The 13,812-nt window shown below is 42.9% G+C and overlaps 1 protein-coding gene across 5 annotated transcripts in view; it reads right to left on the bottom strand.

Moving 5' to 3' along the window:
- Nucleotides 1-13,812, bottom strand: part of itga11b (integrin, alpha 11b) — a 62,299-nt gene that overhangs the window by 9,208 nt on the left and 39,279 nt on the right. For all 5 annotated transcript variants that reach the window (XR_014202964.1, XR_014202965.1, XM_082160643.1 and 2 more), the window contains 8 exons: nt 11,920-12,030; nt 11,239-11,324; nt 10,193-10,397; nt 2,316-2,414; nt 1,427-1,503; nt 1,199-1,282; nt 442-532; nt 196-309 (listed from right to left, as the gene is read on the bottom strand). Coding sequence is in view for 3 of the 5 variants with exons in the window: in XM_082160643.1 (XP_082016769.1) it covers nt 196-309; nt 442-532; nt 1,199-1,282; nt 1,427-1,503; nt 2,316-2,414; nt 10,193-10,397; nt 11,239-11,324; nt 11,920-12,030 (867 nt within the window). In the remaining 2 variants the exon portion in view is untranslated. The remainder of the gene's footprint in view (nt 1-195; nt 310-441; nt 533-1,198; nt 1,283-1,426; nt 1,504-2,315; nt 2,415-10,192; nt 10,398-11,238; nt 11,325-11,919; nt 12,031-13,812) is intronic.

Genomic DNA, 13,812 nt, shown 5'->3' with positions numbered 1-13,812 from the left:
ATAAACTCGTAATTGCAAAAAATAAAGTCAGAATTGCGAGATATGCACTTGTAATTGCGAAAAATAAAGTCACAGTTGCGAGATATAAATTCATAATTGCGAAAAATAAAGTCACAGTTGCGAGATTTGTAGTTTGAGATTGAAATTCCGTGATGAAAAAATATGTAAATATAAATAAGTGAACTAAAAATGCACCTGATCGATATCCAAGTCTGAGAGGTGCACGAGAGTGTTTGCTTTTCTGGTCACACTGAAGACGTTTAACGTGAAGAGAAGCTCAGATATAGGGAAGAGGCCAAGATTCTGGATCTGCAAAACAAACAGGTTCTGTTTTAGCAGAGACATCTTAGACGTCCACTGGAAATATTGATTTTGTTCAAAAGCACAGATAGGCAGTTTTCTGATTCATTATGAAGAATGGTTTGGATATGGCGAGCCCACCTGATAAGAGAGGTTGAAGGCCGGTCCGGTCCCAACAGGGACGCTCTGGGAAAGCTCAGGTTTGATCTCAAAACGGGACGCACTGGAATCTCTGAAAGAAAGAGACTGTCCTGACTCACAGTATGAATGATTCAATAGAAAAAAAACATGGTAACACCTTACATTAAGGTCTTATTAGTTAATGCATTAGCTAACATTATAACTAACAATGAGCAATACATTTGTTACAGTATTTATTATTATCTTTTTTAACATTAGTTCATAAAAATACAACTGTTTATTCTTTGTTCATGTTATCTCAAGACCATGTGTCGATTTTAATAATATACTAGTAAATGTTAAAATGAACATTAACCGAGATGCTTTAGAAGTTCGTTGATGTTGACTAATGTTAACAAATAAAACAGTATTTTAAAGTGTTACCGTAATATTTCTGGGTGAATCTAACAAAACCTGTCAAGAACATGTATGGGTCATATTTCACCTCAAAATCAAAATTAAAATCTAAAAACATTTTGCATGAAAAAATGCTTTATTTTGTCCTGTTTTTGGACCTTTAAGATTTTTTTTTATTCACATTTTTAATAGATCCAAGGCCTTAACTACAGTTTAAATCAGCAATTTTTTCCCATTGCTATAATGATAATTCATTAAAAAAAAAAAAAAAAAAAAAAAAACTGACTTACTTTTTCTTACGCTAAATATAGTTACTTGATTTTTAAAGATTTCTTTGTGAGATTCACTTGTACTATGTTACCTTGTGAAGAGAATATCAGCCTCATATTTCAGACTGTGATAAATGTCATTAATGTTGTCCTCTGGAAACATCTCTTCACCTTCACTGGAATGAAACAAACAGAGCACTCTTAGATTCAACTCAACAAAAGTGTTTGATTGCTAACACCAATTTAATCTATATTCATGTTGCTCATCAATAAAAAATATCCTCATGAGATTCTCATTGGTTCAAAGGTCATGACCTCACCTGGAGACCCTCAGGCTGATCTGGACGTAGTTCAAGAAGACAGATCTGCTGAACTCAAACTCCAGGCGAAAATATAACTGGATAAATGAAAGAAAACGTCAACGAATGACAACAAAGAAGCTAAACCGAACACAGAACACAACAAAAGGACATACTGTGCTTCTATTCTACAGTAATTTATGGTTTCTGCATTACTCATCGTCGTCTAATTGGCCGTACCGGCGTTGATTAATGGCATTGCTTTGTACCGGATTTGAACAGAAGGTGCATTGAATTTCCATCCGGCCCCAGAGACACGAGGGGAATTCGAGTAATAGGACGAAGAGTCTGGGTCGATGCCAGCCCAAACTAAACAACCACAGAACATACCTGAGGAACAATCCCACTGAGAGAAAGAGACGCATGGCGTACGAGAATCAGACCTTCGGTAAGTGGAAAAAGAGCAGAGAAATGATGATATATCTGCCCCATTCTGACAGGCATAAACAAACATCTGCATATCACGGGTTTTTACGTGACGAGCTTTCCGTTCTGCGGCTTCTGTCGATGTCAGGAGGATTACAGACATGTTTTCAACAACCCCGGGCTTCTGTTTTGCTGCAGATTGACTCCAATATGTTCTCTCAAATCGGAACATGTGATGTTTGTTTTTCCAAGCAATCGAGCGGTAGGATTATTCTGACCACATCTTTATTTACTAAAAAGAACCAAAGCATGTTTTTGGAAACGCTACAATACCATGGAGTGTGGAAATGTATGACATTTTCTATAAAGCACCATGTTAATATCATGCCATTTGCAAAAGGAAATGGTTAACTGAAGGTAATGCCATCATTAAACCATGTGATCACTGACTGATCAATGTTCAGACAGGTTTGAGGCGTCTCACCTGAGTGTGTGACCTCATAAACGGCGCGCTGACGTTGCATGTCCGGTAGAGGCTCGTATCATCAGAGTTCAGGCACTCAATTTCAATGTCTGAAGGTGCCTGAAAAACATTAAAAAACAACTAATTTTTATTTTCAAACCAATACACTTCTGCTGAGAACAGCCCTCAAATAAAGATCGTTCCAAGATGAGCACATGAACACATATAGTCAATCTATTGACTTTAGAAGTGGGTTACACTTTATTTGATGGTCCACTTTAGACAGTCTACTAAGTTGTAGAAATGTAAAATGTATATTCAAAATGTTCATGACGTAAGATTTGATTAATTTCCATTATTTTCCAGGTCTAGAAATCACACTTTTTAAAAGCCCTTATATATTCAGGTTGTCCACAATCATGGGAACCCTGGTTCTTAAATAAAAATGGCAGTTGTTAGGGAAAAGAATTAAAGGTGCAGTAAGCGATTTCTGAGAAACGCTGTTGAAAGTAGATCGGACCGAGCAGCACAAAACTTGTCGCCAATCAGTAGTAGGGGGCGTGCCCACTCATGATGGGGGAGGAGAGAGTGAGCCAATCAGCAGTAGGGGGCGTGTCCATTCATGATGGGGGAGGAGAGAGTGAACCAATAACCAGGAGGGGGCGTGCCCACTCATGATGGGGGAGGAGAGAGTGAGCCAATCAGCAGTAGGGGGCGTGTCCACTCATGATGGGGGAGGATTTGGGTTGGTTTCAAATATCAACAGTGTTTCTCAGAGATCGCTTACTGCACTTTTAAAATAGGAAATATTATTTCAGCTGTTTTAGCTTATTTTAAAACTAGTTTCGGCTTATTTCAATAAGCCCTGATTGAGAACCACCGCCTTCATTGAAACACTCCTGAAGCATGAATGAGCAACCTTTCAATGGGCAATAACATTTCCTCTAGGGCAATTGTGTTGTTTCCACTGGGATTAGGATACTGCCAGCTAACAGGGAATGTTCCCAACTAACTCAGAACGTTCTTATTTATGAACAAACGTTCTTCCAGTAATGTTAAAAGAACATTCGTTCAAAGTCATCTGGTCTTTAATAATGTTCTAGCACAAAAAAAATTCTGAAACATTTCAGTTGGATGTTTGTCCTACAATTTTAAATGTTGCTACTTGTTTCGGAATGTTCAGAAGTTACATTTAAAAGTAACCATCCCATAATGTTTGCAAAATGGAATGTTCCCTTAACGTTCACACAACCAAGAAAAAACATTTAAAAAACATTTTAAATGTACAGAAAACACTCAGAAATAATATTTTCATTGCTTAATGGCACCATTTTTAGAACACTTTTTTTTTTAGATAGGTATGAAGTCATTTAGGAATTTCCTGGGTTTTGGAACAGATCCACACACACTGGATCATGGTTTCCCTTTCCCTCTTTATCAGCAACTCCTTCCATCTCATGTTTAAAGTCCTTCTTTAACGCTCTAAACCCTCATAAATACAGGTGAAGCCCGGGCTGAGACTCGGATCAAGGCAAGGCAAGTTTATTTATATAGCATATTTCATACACTACGGTAATTCAAAGTGCTTTACACAGAAAGGAATTAAAATAATCACAAAATAAAAGCAAGGAAAGTTAAAACAGTTATAAAAGGAATTAAAATTGATATAAAAATGATACCGTTATAAAAGGAATTAAAAGAGTAAATATATGATACATAGATAAATCTGGCAAAACACTGGTGTATCATATTATTCACAGCTCCCAGTTTTACTCTGATATTTTCCCATGGTGATCACACAGTGTCTGTGGTGTTCTTTTGGAGCGCCTAAGAAATCTATCGGAAGTCTCCAATAGACTAGATTTTTTCCTAAAATCGGACAGGAGGAGCTCTAGGACTGACTCACGGGGTAACCTCGGGTTCCCTTTCAAGGGAACTCCCGTTGCGTCGAGAAATGACGCTATGGGAACGCTTTGCGTGATGACGTCTTGAAGCACATGTAAAATCAGTCCAATGGTGTGGCGGAACGTCAGAGGCGGGTGACGTCACGTACCAGGAAACTATAAAAGCCGGCCCAAAACAGAAAACGAAAGCTTTCTGAGTCTTCAGTTGCGCTCTGTGTTGAAATCTGTCCTTGTTATTTGGTGTTGTCTGTCTTTATATACATATATATTGATTCAGTTATGGCGAGCAAGCAGCAGTATCGAGTGTGTGTCCATCCCTGCCCGCGTTATTTAACGGGAGGTGACACACACACTCTTTGTGTTGTTTGTTTGGGAGAGGAGCATGCCCAGTCAGCACTCGAGGGTGGTGACTGTGAGCATTGCTGTGCGCTTCCATTGCGTACGCTCCGATCCCGTTTGGCTCGGTTCAATCCCGACCACGTTCCCCAGGGCTCGGGTCCCGCCGCGGCTGAGGCTCGGCGGCGATCTCAGACCTGGGGTTCGCAAATGGATCTGTCAGTGGATGTTGAGACGCGCTGCGGTTTCTTCCCCCCTGATAGAGGCACCAATACTGCAATTGTCCAGCTCTGAGGAGTTGGATGTTGTGAGTGTTGAAGCTGAGTCTGAGGATTCGCCACCTCAGTCTCATGCGTTTGAGGAACTGCTCGATGTTATTCCTAGAGCAGTTGACAGACTATCTATTGAGTGGCCAGAGGATAGGCAGGACGTTCGTTCGAAAAGTAAGCTCGACGAACGCTTCCTGCCATCTCGTGCTCAGCCTCAGCGAAGAAGCCTTCCGTTTTTCCCCGATCTCCACACCGAGGTGTCGAGATCGTGGGGAAAACCGGTTTCATACAGAGTGTATGCACCACAAACATCTCACTATTCATCTATTCAGAATTATAAAGATTATGGTTATGGGGAGATGCCGAAGGTGGAGGAGACGCTTGCGAGCTATCTCTCTCCAGCAACGGCATCTTCCCTGAAAGCTCCTTCACTTCCCTCTAAGCCAGTAAAATATACTTCATCCCTGGTTCATAAATCTTATGCAGCCGCTGGTCAAGCAGCAGCGTGTCTGCATACGATGTCCATTATGCAAGCCTATCAGGCAGAATTATTGGGGGATTTAGAGGAGGGCGGGGGAATTGGTCCCGATACAGTGGCTGAACTACGCAGAGCCACAGATTTGTCTCTCAGGGCCACCAAGGAGACCGCTAAATCAATCGGGCGGTCTATGGCAGCCCTGGTGGCCACTGAGAGGCATCTGTGGCTCAATCTGAGTGATATAAAAGAGAGAGAAAAGCATGTTCTCTTAGATGCTCCGGTTTCCACTGTGGGTTTATTTGGCGATGCAGTAAACAGTGCGGTAGCTAAATCTCAGGAAGCTGCTAAACAGGCAGCTGCATTGCAAAAACTCCTCCCCCGCCGTTCTTTCTATGAGGCTGCTGGGCGGGAGCAGCCTCACTCCTCTAAAAAGAGCGCTGAGCACCGTGCCACTCAGAAGCAGAGCGTTTCCTCCCGTGCTCCCCCACAAAAACCTCGGGGACACGGAGGGCGCGCTCAAACCCAGCAGTCTTCGAGGGGTAAAACGGATCTGAGGACCGTTATTACTGCCAAGAAGGCTGCTGGGAAGAAGTCCTGACGTCCGAGGACCCAGGACAAATGAGGGTAGTTCCCCCCGAAGCAGAGCGGTTAACACCTCTTTTTACGGTGCCCGTCTCTCTTCGGTACCCTCAGGGGACCGTTCTGCCAACCCTGCCACCTCTGGTGTTACAGGGCGCAGCGGTCTCCGGCGAGCACATATCTCAAGGTCCACCCGGAAACGTAGTGGCCTCGGGATGCCCGCCCCCTCCGAGGAGGGTGCTAGAGCAGTCTGTTCGGTCGTTCCCTGCCGGTTCGCCGTTACAGGGCGTCGAACCGACTACTCAACAGCAACAAAATCCAGAAACCAGTCTCGAGAGGCTGGTACCTCTAGTAGAATCTTTGACAGCGTGGAAGCTACTGTCAAATGTTTCTCGTTGGGTCCTGCAGACCGTGGAAAAAGGGTATCAGATACAATTCAAGAAACGCCCACCTCGGTTTATGGGGGTCCTGCCCACAGTGGTGGGCCCCGAGCAGGTTCTGGTTATGGAACAGGAAGTGAACACTCTGTTAGAGAAAGGGGCCATAGAATATGTACCTCCCTCCAGCAGGGAAACCGGGTTTTACAGCCGGTACTTCATAGTTCCAAAAAAGGACGGGGGATTGCGTCCCATTTTAGATCTTCGAGTTCTGAACGAGTCAGTCATGCAGCTCAAGTTCAAAATGTTAACATTGAGGCAGATCGTGCCACAGATCAGGTCCGAGGACTGGTTTGTCACGATAGACCTCAAGGACGCATATTTCCATATATCCATCCGTCCGTGTCATTGGAAGTTCCTGAGGTTTGCTTTCGGGGGCAAAGCATACCAATATCGAGTTCTTCCATTCGGCCTAGCTTTATCACCCCGCACTTTCACCAAATGCATGGATGCAGCTCTGGCGCCACTGCGCCTCCAGGGTATTCGCATTATGAACTACATCGACGATTGGTTGATTTTAGCTCATTCGCATCAGATGGCGGTTCAACATCGAGATGTTGTTCTCGCCCACATGAAAGAGTTGGGGTTACGGCTGAACGCCAAGAAGAGTGTGCTTTCTCCACTACAGAGGACCACTTTTCTAGGCGTGGTTTGGGATTCTGTGTCGATGCAGGCGCGCCTGTCACCGCCACGGATAGATTCCATCCTTGCAGCTGTGAAAAGTGTAAAGCTAGGCCAGCTACTCACTGTCAAACAGTTCCAGAGACTGTTGGGTCTCATGGCAGCAGCTTCCAACGTGATACCTTTTGGACTGCTACACATGAGGCCCCTGCAGTGGTGGCTCAGGACCAGGGGGTTTTCCCCGAGGGGCAACCCATTTCGCACAATCAAGGTCACGCGGCGATGCCTACGTGCCTTGGTTATGTGGAAGAAGCCTTGGTTCCTGTCCCAGGGCCCAGTGTTGGGAGCTCCTTGTCGTCGCAAATTGCTAACGACGGATGCTTCCCTCACGGGCTGGGGAGCGATCCTGGAGGGTCGCTCGTCTCAAGGTCTGTGGGAAGACCATCATCGTTCCTGGCATATCAATCGCCTAGAGATGTTAGCTGTCTTCCGGGCTCTGAGGAGCTTTATCACAGATCTCAGGGGGCACCATGTGCTAGTACATACGGACAACACATCGGTAGTCGCCTATATCAACCACCAAGGGGGTTTGCGCTCGCGCCCGTTATCCAACTTGGCACGCCATATCCTCTTGTGGTCCCAGGGGAAGTTACTGTCACTCAGGGCAGCTTACATCCCCGGGGTCCAGAATATAGGAGCAGACACTCTGTCGAGGCAGGGGCCGAGGCCCGGGGAATGGAGGCTCCACCCCGAGGTGGTGGAGCTGATATGGAGGGAGTTTGGCCAAGCACAAGTGGATCTGTTTGCGTCTCGAGAGACGTCTCACTGTCCACTTTGGTTCTCCCTCACGCATCCAGCTCCTCTGGGACTGGATGCTATGGTACAGACGTGGCCGAGGCTACGTCTGTACGCTTTTCCCCCAGTTGCTCTGCTCCCGGGAGTTCTGGAAAGAGTTCGCAGGGACCGGGTCCATCTACTTCTTATAGCCCCGCGCTGGCCGGGCAGAGTATGGTTTCCCGATCTTGTGTCCCTCCTCGACGGGCATCCTCTGGAGTTACCCGTCAGGAGGGACCTTCTGTCCCAGGCAGAGGGCTCGATATTTCACCCTCGGCCAGAACTGTGGAACCTGTGGGCTTGGCCTCTGAGGGGGCCCAGCTCATAGAGTCAGGTCTCTCAACCGAGGTTGTTGAGACCATTCTACAGTCCAGAGCTCCCTCCACGAGGAAACTTTATGCCCTGAAGTGGAGAGTATTCACTTCCTGGTGTAGTGACCGTCGGTTGGACCCAGTCCACTGCCCAATTGGTACAGTGCTGGAGTTCCTGCAGGACCGGTTCACTGCAGGTCTGACCCCGTCCACTTTAAAGGTTTATGTGGCGGCCATAGGTGCTTACCACATTCCTTTGGGTGGAATGTCTGTGGGGAAAGACCCCTTGGTATCTCGTTTCCTTCGTGGCACTTGGAGGCTGAGGCCTGCAGTTCGCTCTAGGGTGCCACCTTGGGATTTGTCCTTTGTGCTACAAGGCTTATCCCAGGCCCCCTTTGAGCCCATTGAGGAGGTTCCTGAGAAGTTTCTTACTCTGAAAGCTCTTTTCCTTCTGGCTATTTCTTCTCTTAAGAGAATAGGGGATCTTCAAGCATTGTCGGTGGCTCCGTCATGCTTAGAGTTTGCTCCGGGTATGGTTAAAGCGTTCCTTCATCCGAGACCGGGTTATATCCCCAAGGTCCCCACTAATGTGGTCAGACCTGTTGTTCTGCAGGCCTTCTGTCCTCCTCCCTTTCAAAATGCTGACCAGGAGGCTAATAATTTGCTTTGCCCTGTGCGGGCGTTAGACGCTTATGTCCACAGAGCTGCCCTGTGGCGTAAAAGTGATCAATTATTTGTGTGCTTTGGGTCCCCTAACAAAGGGGGCCCGGTGTCTAAGCAAAGGATGAGCAAGTGGGTGGTCGAGGCTATCTCACTTGCTTATGAGGCGGCTGGGCAGCCTTCTCCTTTGGCTGTCCGGTCGCACTCGACGAGGAGTATGGCGGCCTCTAAGGCCCTTATTTCAGGAGTTTCTTTACAGGACGTCTGTGATGCGGCAGGCTGGTCCTCACCGCACACTTTCGTCAGGTTTTACTCTCTGGATCTAGACTCTGCTCCAGGGTCTCATGTTTTGTCTTCCTAGTGCTGCTCTACGGATTTCACACAGGACAGACATTTGTAGCTATGGAGGCGTTGGTATAGACGTTCCCATAGCGTCATTTCTCGACGCAACGGGAGTTCCCTTGAAAGGGAACGCCTCGGTTACGACTGTAACCTCGGTTCCCTGAAGAGGGAACGAGCGTTGCGTCGCCCTGCCATATCTCCTTCATGCCTGTCAGCTCAACTTCAGACTTTTACGAAGCTTTCGTTTTCTGTTTTGGGCCGGCTTTTATAGTTTCCTGGTACGTGACGTCACCCGCCTCTGACGTTCCGCCACACCATTGGACTGATTTTACATGTGCTTCAAGACGTCATCACGCAAAGCGTTCCCATAGCGTCATTTCTCGACGCAACGCTCGTTCCCTCTTCAGGGAACCGAGGTTACAGTCGTAACCGAGGCGTTCACTGCCCCTCGGAAGCTCCAAAACTAGAAAAATTTCGTAATTAGTAACTAATAAAAACTCACAATCATACACTGTTCGTTCGCTGGCCAGAGGAGAACTGAGCGACCCTGTAACGGTCACCAGCTGGAGTGCCCTCTGGTGGCTCTCAAGGGCTCTCACATCAGACTATTGCCATTCCCTCACAAACTACATTTCCCATAATTCACTGCCCGCACTCTTCATCCATTATCACATTCACCTGTGTTTCATTATCTTGTTTAGCTCACCCCATATAAGCCTGGTTTTCTCATTCATTCTCTGCGAAGTCTTGTTTGGTGTTACACTGCAATTCTGAGCATTCTCCCTGGTTTCATGTCTCTTAGTATTTGGATTTCTTGCCTGTTCCGTGGATTACTCTTTTGCCCGTGTTCCCTGCCTTGTTGTGTTTGCTTGTATGGACTGCCTGCCTGTATTTGATCCTGCCTGTACTTTGGATTACGTCTTTGGATTACCCTGTTCAATAAATACTGCATTTGGATCTCAGCCTTCTTGTCTCAGACTGAGTCTGGCTTCTCTCAAGGTTTTTTCTCCGTTCTGTCACTGATGGAGTTTTGGTTCCACGCCACTGTCACATTTTTCGCAATCTGTATTGTAAAAAGCGCTATATAAATAAAGGTGACTTGACTCTAGGAATTGGATCAGACGAACCTTCACCACCAGACTGGAGAACTGGAGGTTTGGAGAATGTGTGAGGTGCAGGACCGTGCCGTACGCGTTCTCTCCTCGGTTCTCCAAACGCGCCTCGACCAGGACTTTCCTCCGGCTGGCCTCCACCATACGCTCATTACTCGCCCTTGCTCTCTGATGAACACACACCGGCCACGAGGAGCGCTCGCTACGCACGCAGAACTGCCTGAAACACAGAGAGACACAGGGCCCTATTTTAATTATCTAAGCGCATGGTCTAAAGCGCACGGCGCAAGTGCACTTAAGCCGGGGACACACTCAAATTGGGTCATCGGATGCCCAGTTTCCACAAGTTGGTGTGATTCTTTAGGGTCTTCATGTAAAGTTTGTAACATACTTTAGTTAAAATTCCTCAATGGTTGTGTAAAACAACACCCTTTTACCTCCTCAAAAACAGCTCTGTTCACATCGACCCGTTTCGGTGCATGTCTCTTTAAATGATAATGAGCAACCGAATCCACTTTTACTAGATAATAGTTTACTAGTACTACTTTTACGACGGGAAAAATGGTCGGCGCTCCCGCGCTGGTCTAAAAGGGACGTCCCTATTCTCTTAATGAGGAATGGGTGTGTTTTGGGCGTAACGTGCAATAAATCAATCAGAGTGTAATTTCCTATTCCCTTTAAAAGCCAGTTGCGCTCGCGCCGTGACGGATTCACTATTTACATGGAGGAATTTGCAAGCGGAAAGACTGAACGCTTCTCTAGCGAGGAAATGGATCTGATCGTGCTCGAGGTTAAAGCTGTGTGTGTGTGTGTGTGTGTGTGTGTGTGTGTGTGTGTGTGTGTGTGTGTGTGTGTGTGTGTGAGAGGTTAAAGCGAGACCATCTACGGGACAAGCCGGATTCCACCATATCTGTATGTACACAATAATAATCTTTTACATTGTAATCCTTTTATTTTGAATATTTTGGCATGTTTGTGTGCTGTTGCGCGTCCCTGTGTGTGTAATAAGCAGAGGTGTGTTTCAATGTGTGAGGAAAGCAAAAGTGTGTGTGAGGACAAACCTGCGATCTAATAAGTCAGAGCTGCTCTGCAAGACGAGGTTGGGAACACACTGATCGTCATTATCACAACCGTTCCAGAACGGAAGCTAAAGAGAGAGAGAGAGATTTTAGAAGAATGCATGACAAAGAAGTTATGGTAACACTTTACAATAAGGTTCATTAGTTAACATTAGTTAATGTATTAACTAACATGAACTAACAATGAGCAATACATGTGTTACTGTATTTATTAATCTTTGTTAAAGTTAGTTATTAAAAATAAAGCTGTTCAGTGTTTGTGCATGTTAGTTCACAGTGCATTAACTAATGTTAACAAATACAACCTTTGATTTTAATAATGTATTAGTAAATGTTGAAATTAATATTAACTAAGATTAATAAATTCTATAGAAGTATTGTTCATTCTTAGTTCATGTTAACTAATGTAGTTAACTAATGAACTTTATCGTAAAGTGTTACCGAAGTTATCAATCTGGCATTGTGTTTATCGTACAATTTATACGCAAAAAATTATTTTTTACGTGCATATGATTCACACTTTATTGCATGTAATACACACGTACTCCACACCACTACTATCATATGCATATAAAAAAAACAAATTTTCGCGTATAAATTGCAGGATAAACACAATGCGTGCTATAGAGACACATTTAGTGTGAGTGGTTTGGTCTGTCTCACCTCTGCTTGCAGACTCGTCGGCCATCCGTCGTCCAGAACCGGCCCTTCTTCTGTGTTCTGCAGGCCAGCGTTGACAGTGAAGATCACGGGTCGAGAGTAGTCTGTCACTTCCTGTGTAAACAACCGGATTCGGTTCCAAAACACACAGCACTCAACAAATATTTAGGCCTTAAATAAAGATGAATTGCATAAAAAATGTCCATCCATTTGGATTACACAGTTTTTGCATAAACAAGCTAATAAACTTGTCAGTCATTGAAGCATGAAACATGTCATATTTCTGTGATAGTACTAATACATTGAATGTGTTTTAAATAACAGCTTTATATATTTATCATGAATAAATCCGATTTGTTTCAATTTCATACATTTTTACTAACTGTATTTTCTTCTTGTTTAACCATGAAAAATGTAATTTTCATAAGGAACAGAATCACGTTGATTCTAAGCGATTTGAATAAATGCATTTTGAAAATGTGATTTAAATAAAATGAAATGCAAATTAAATTAAATAGATCAAATAAATGTATAATAAACTATACCACGGTTTGCCAGAAACATTCGTTTTTTTATATTAAAACTGTGTAATTATATATGCAAATCAAATATATAGATCTTAAATGTAAGCCTAGATATTGTTTGAGGGTGCAGAATCTCTTCTGCCCACCAAGGCTGCATTTATTTAAATAAAAATATCGTTCAAATTGTGAAATATTATTACAATTTAAAATAGCTGTTTTCTATGTGAATAAGATATAATTTATTCCTGTGATCAAAGCTGAATGTTCAGCATCATTACTCCAGTCTTCAGTGTCACATGATCCTTCACAAATCATTCTAATATGAGGATTTGATGATCAAGAAACATTTATGATTATTATCAGTGTACCGTTTTTTTGTGTGTGATATGTTTTCTTTTGGAACTCTTTGATGAGTAGAACGTTGAAGAGAACAGCATTTGTTTGAAACAGAAATCTTTTGTAATATTATAAATGTCTTTACTGTAACTTTTTCTCAATGGATCCTTACTGAATAAACCTACGGAAGCGTATTGCATTCACTTGAGGAAAAAATAATCTACTCTGTTTTTCTGAATTAATGAGTTAATTATCTCAGAATTACGAGATAATTTTTCATGAAAAAAAAGTTTTTGCTCTGTTTTTCTGAATTAACGAGTTAATTATCTCAGAATTACGAGATAATTTTTCATGAATAAAAAGTTTTTGCTCTGTTTTTCTGAATTAATGACTTACTTATCTCAAAATTATGAGATAATTTTTTCTTTAAATAAAAATATTTGCTCTGTTTTTCTGAATTAATGACTTAATTATCTCAGAATTATGAGATAATTTTTCATTTAAAAAAATTGCTCTGTTTTTCTGAATTAATGACTTAATTATCTCAGAATTCTGAGATAATTAACTAAATAATTCAGAAAAACAGAGTAAAAACTTTTATTCATGAAAAATTATCTCGTAATTCTGAGATAATTAACTCGTTAATTCAGAAAAACAGAATAAAAAATAAACAAATATGAAAAATTATCTCATAATTCTGAGATAATTAAGTCATTAATTCGGAAAAACAGAGCAAAAACTTTTTATTCATGAAAAATTATCTCGTAATTCTGAGATAATTAACTCGTTAATTCAGAAAAACAGAATACAAATTTTTTTTATGAAAAATTATCTAGTAATTCTGAGATAATTAACTCGTTAATTCAGAAAAACAGAGTAGATTTTTTTTTCTCAAGTGAATGCAATACGCTTCCGTATAAACCCGTATTTGTCTTCAAAAAATAAAAAGTGTACTTATAGTGTCATGTCTCTCGTCTCACTCCACGCTTTCTTTTGCTCACATAAAAATGGAATAATTTAAGCTTAAATGGTTGAA

Source organism: Leuciscus leuciscus, assembly GCF_965113295.1.
Source record: "Leuciscus leuciscus genome assembly, chromosome: 25".
NCBI classification, from domain to species: domain Eukaryota; kingdom Metazoa; phylum Chordata; class Actinopteri; order Cypriniformes; family Leuciscidae; genus Leuciscus; species Leuciscus leuciscus.
The sequence above is the reverse complement of the archived record's forward strand: the minus strand, read 5'-3'. Positions and strand labels throughout refer to the sequence as shown.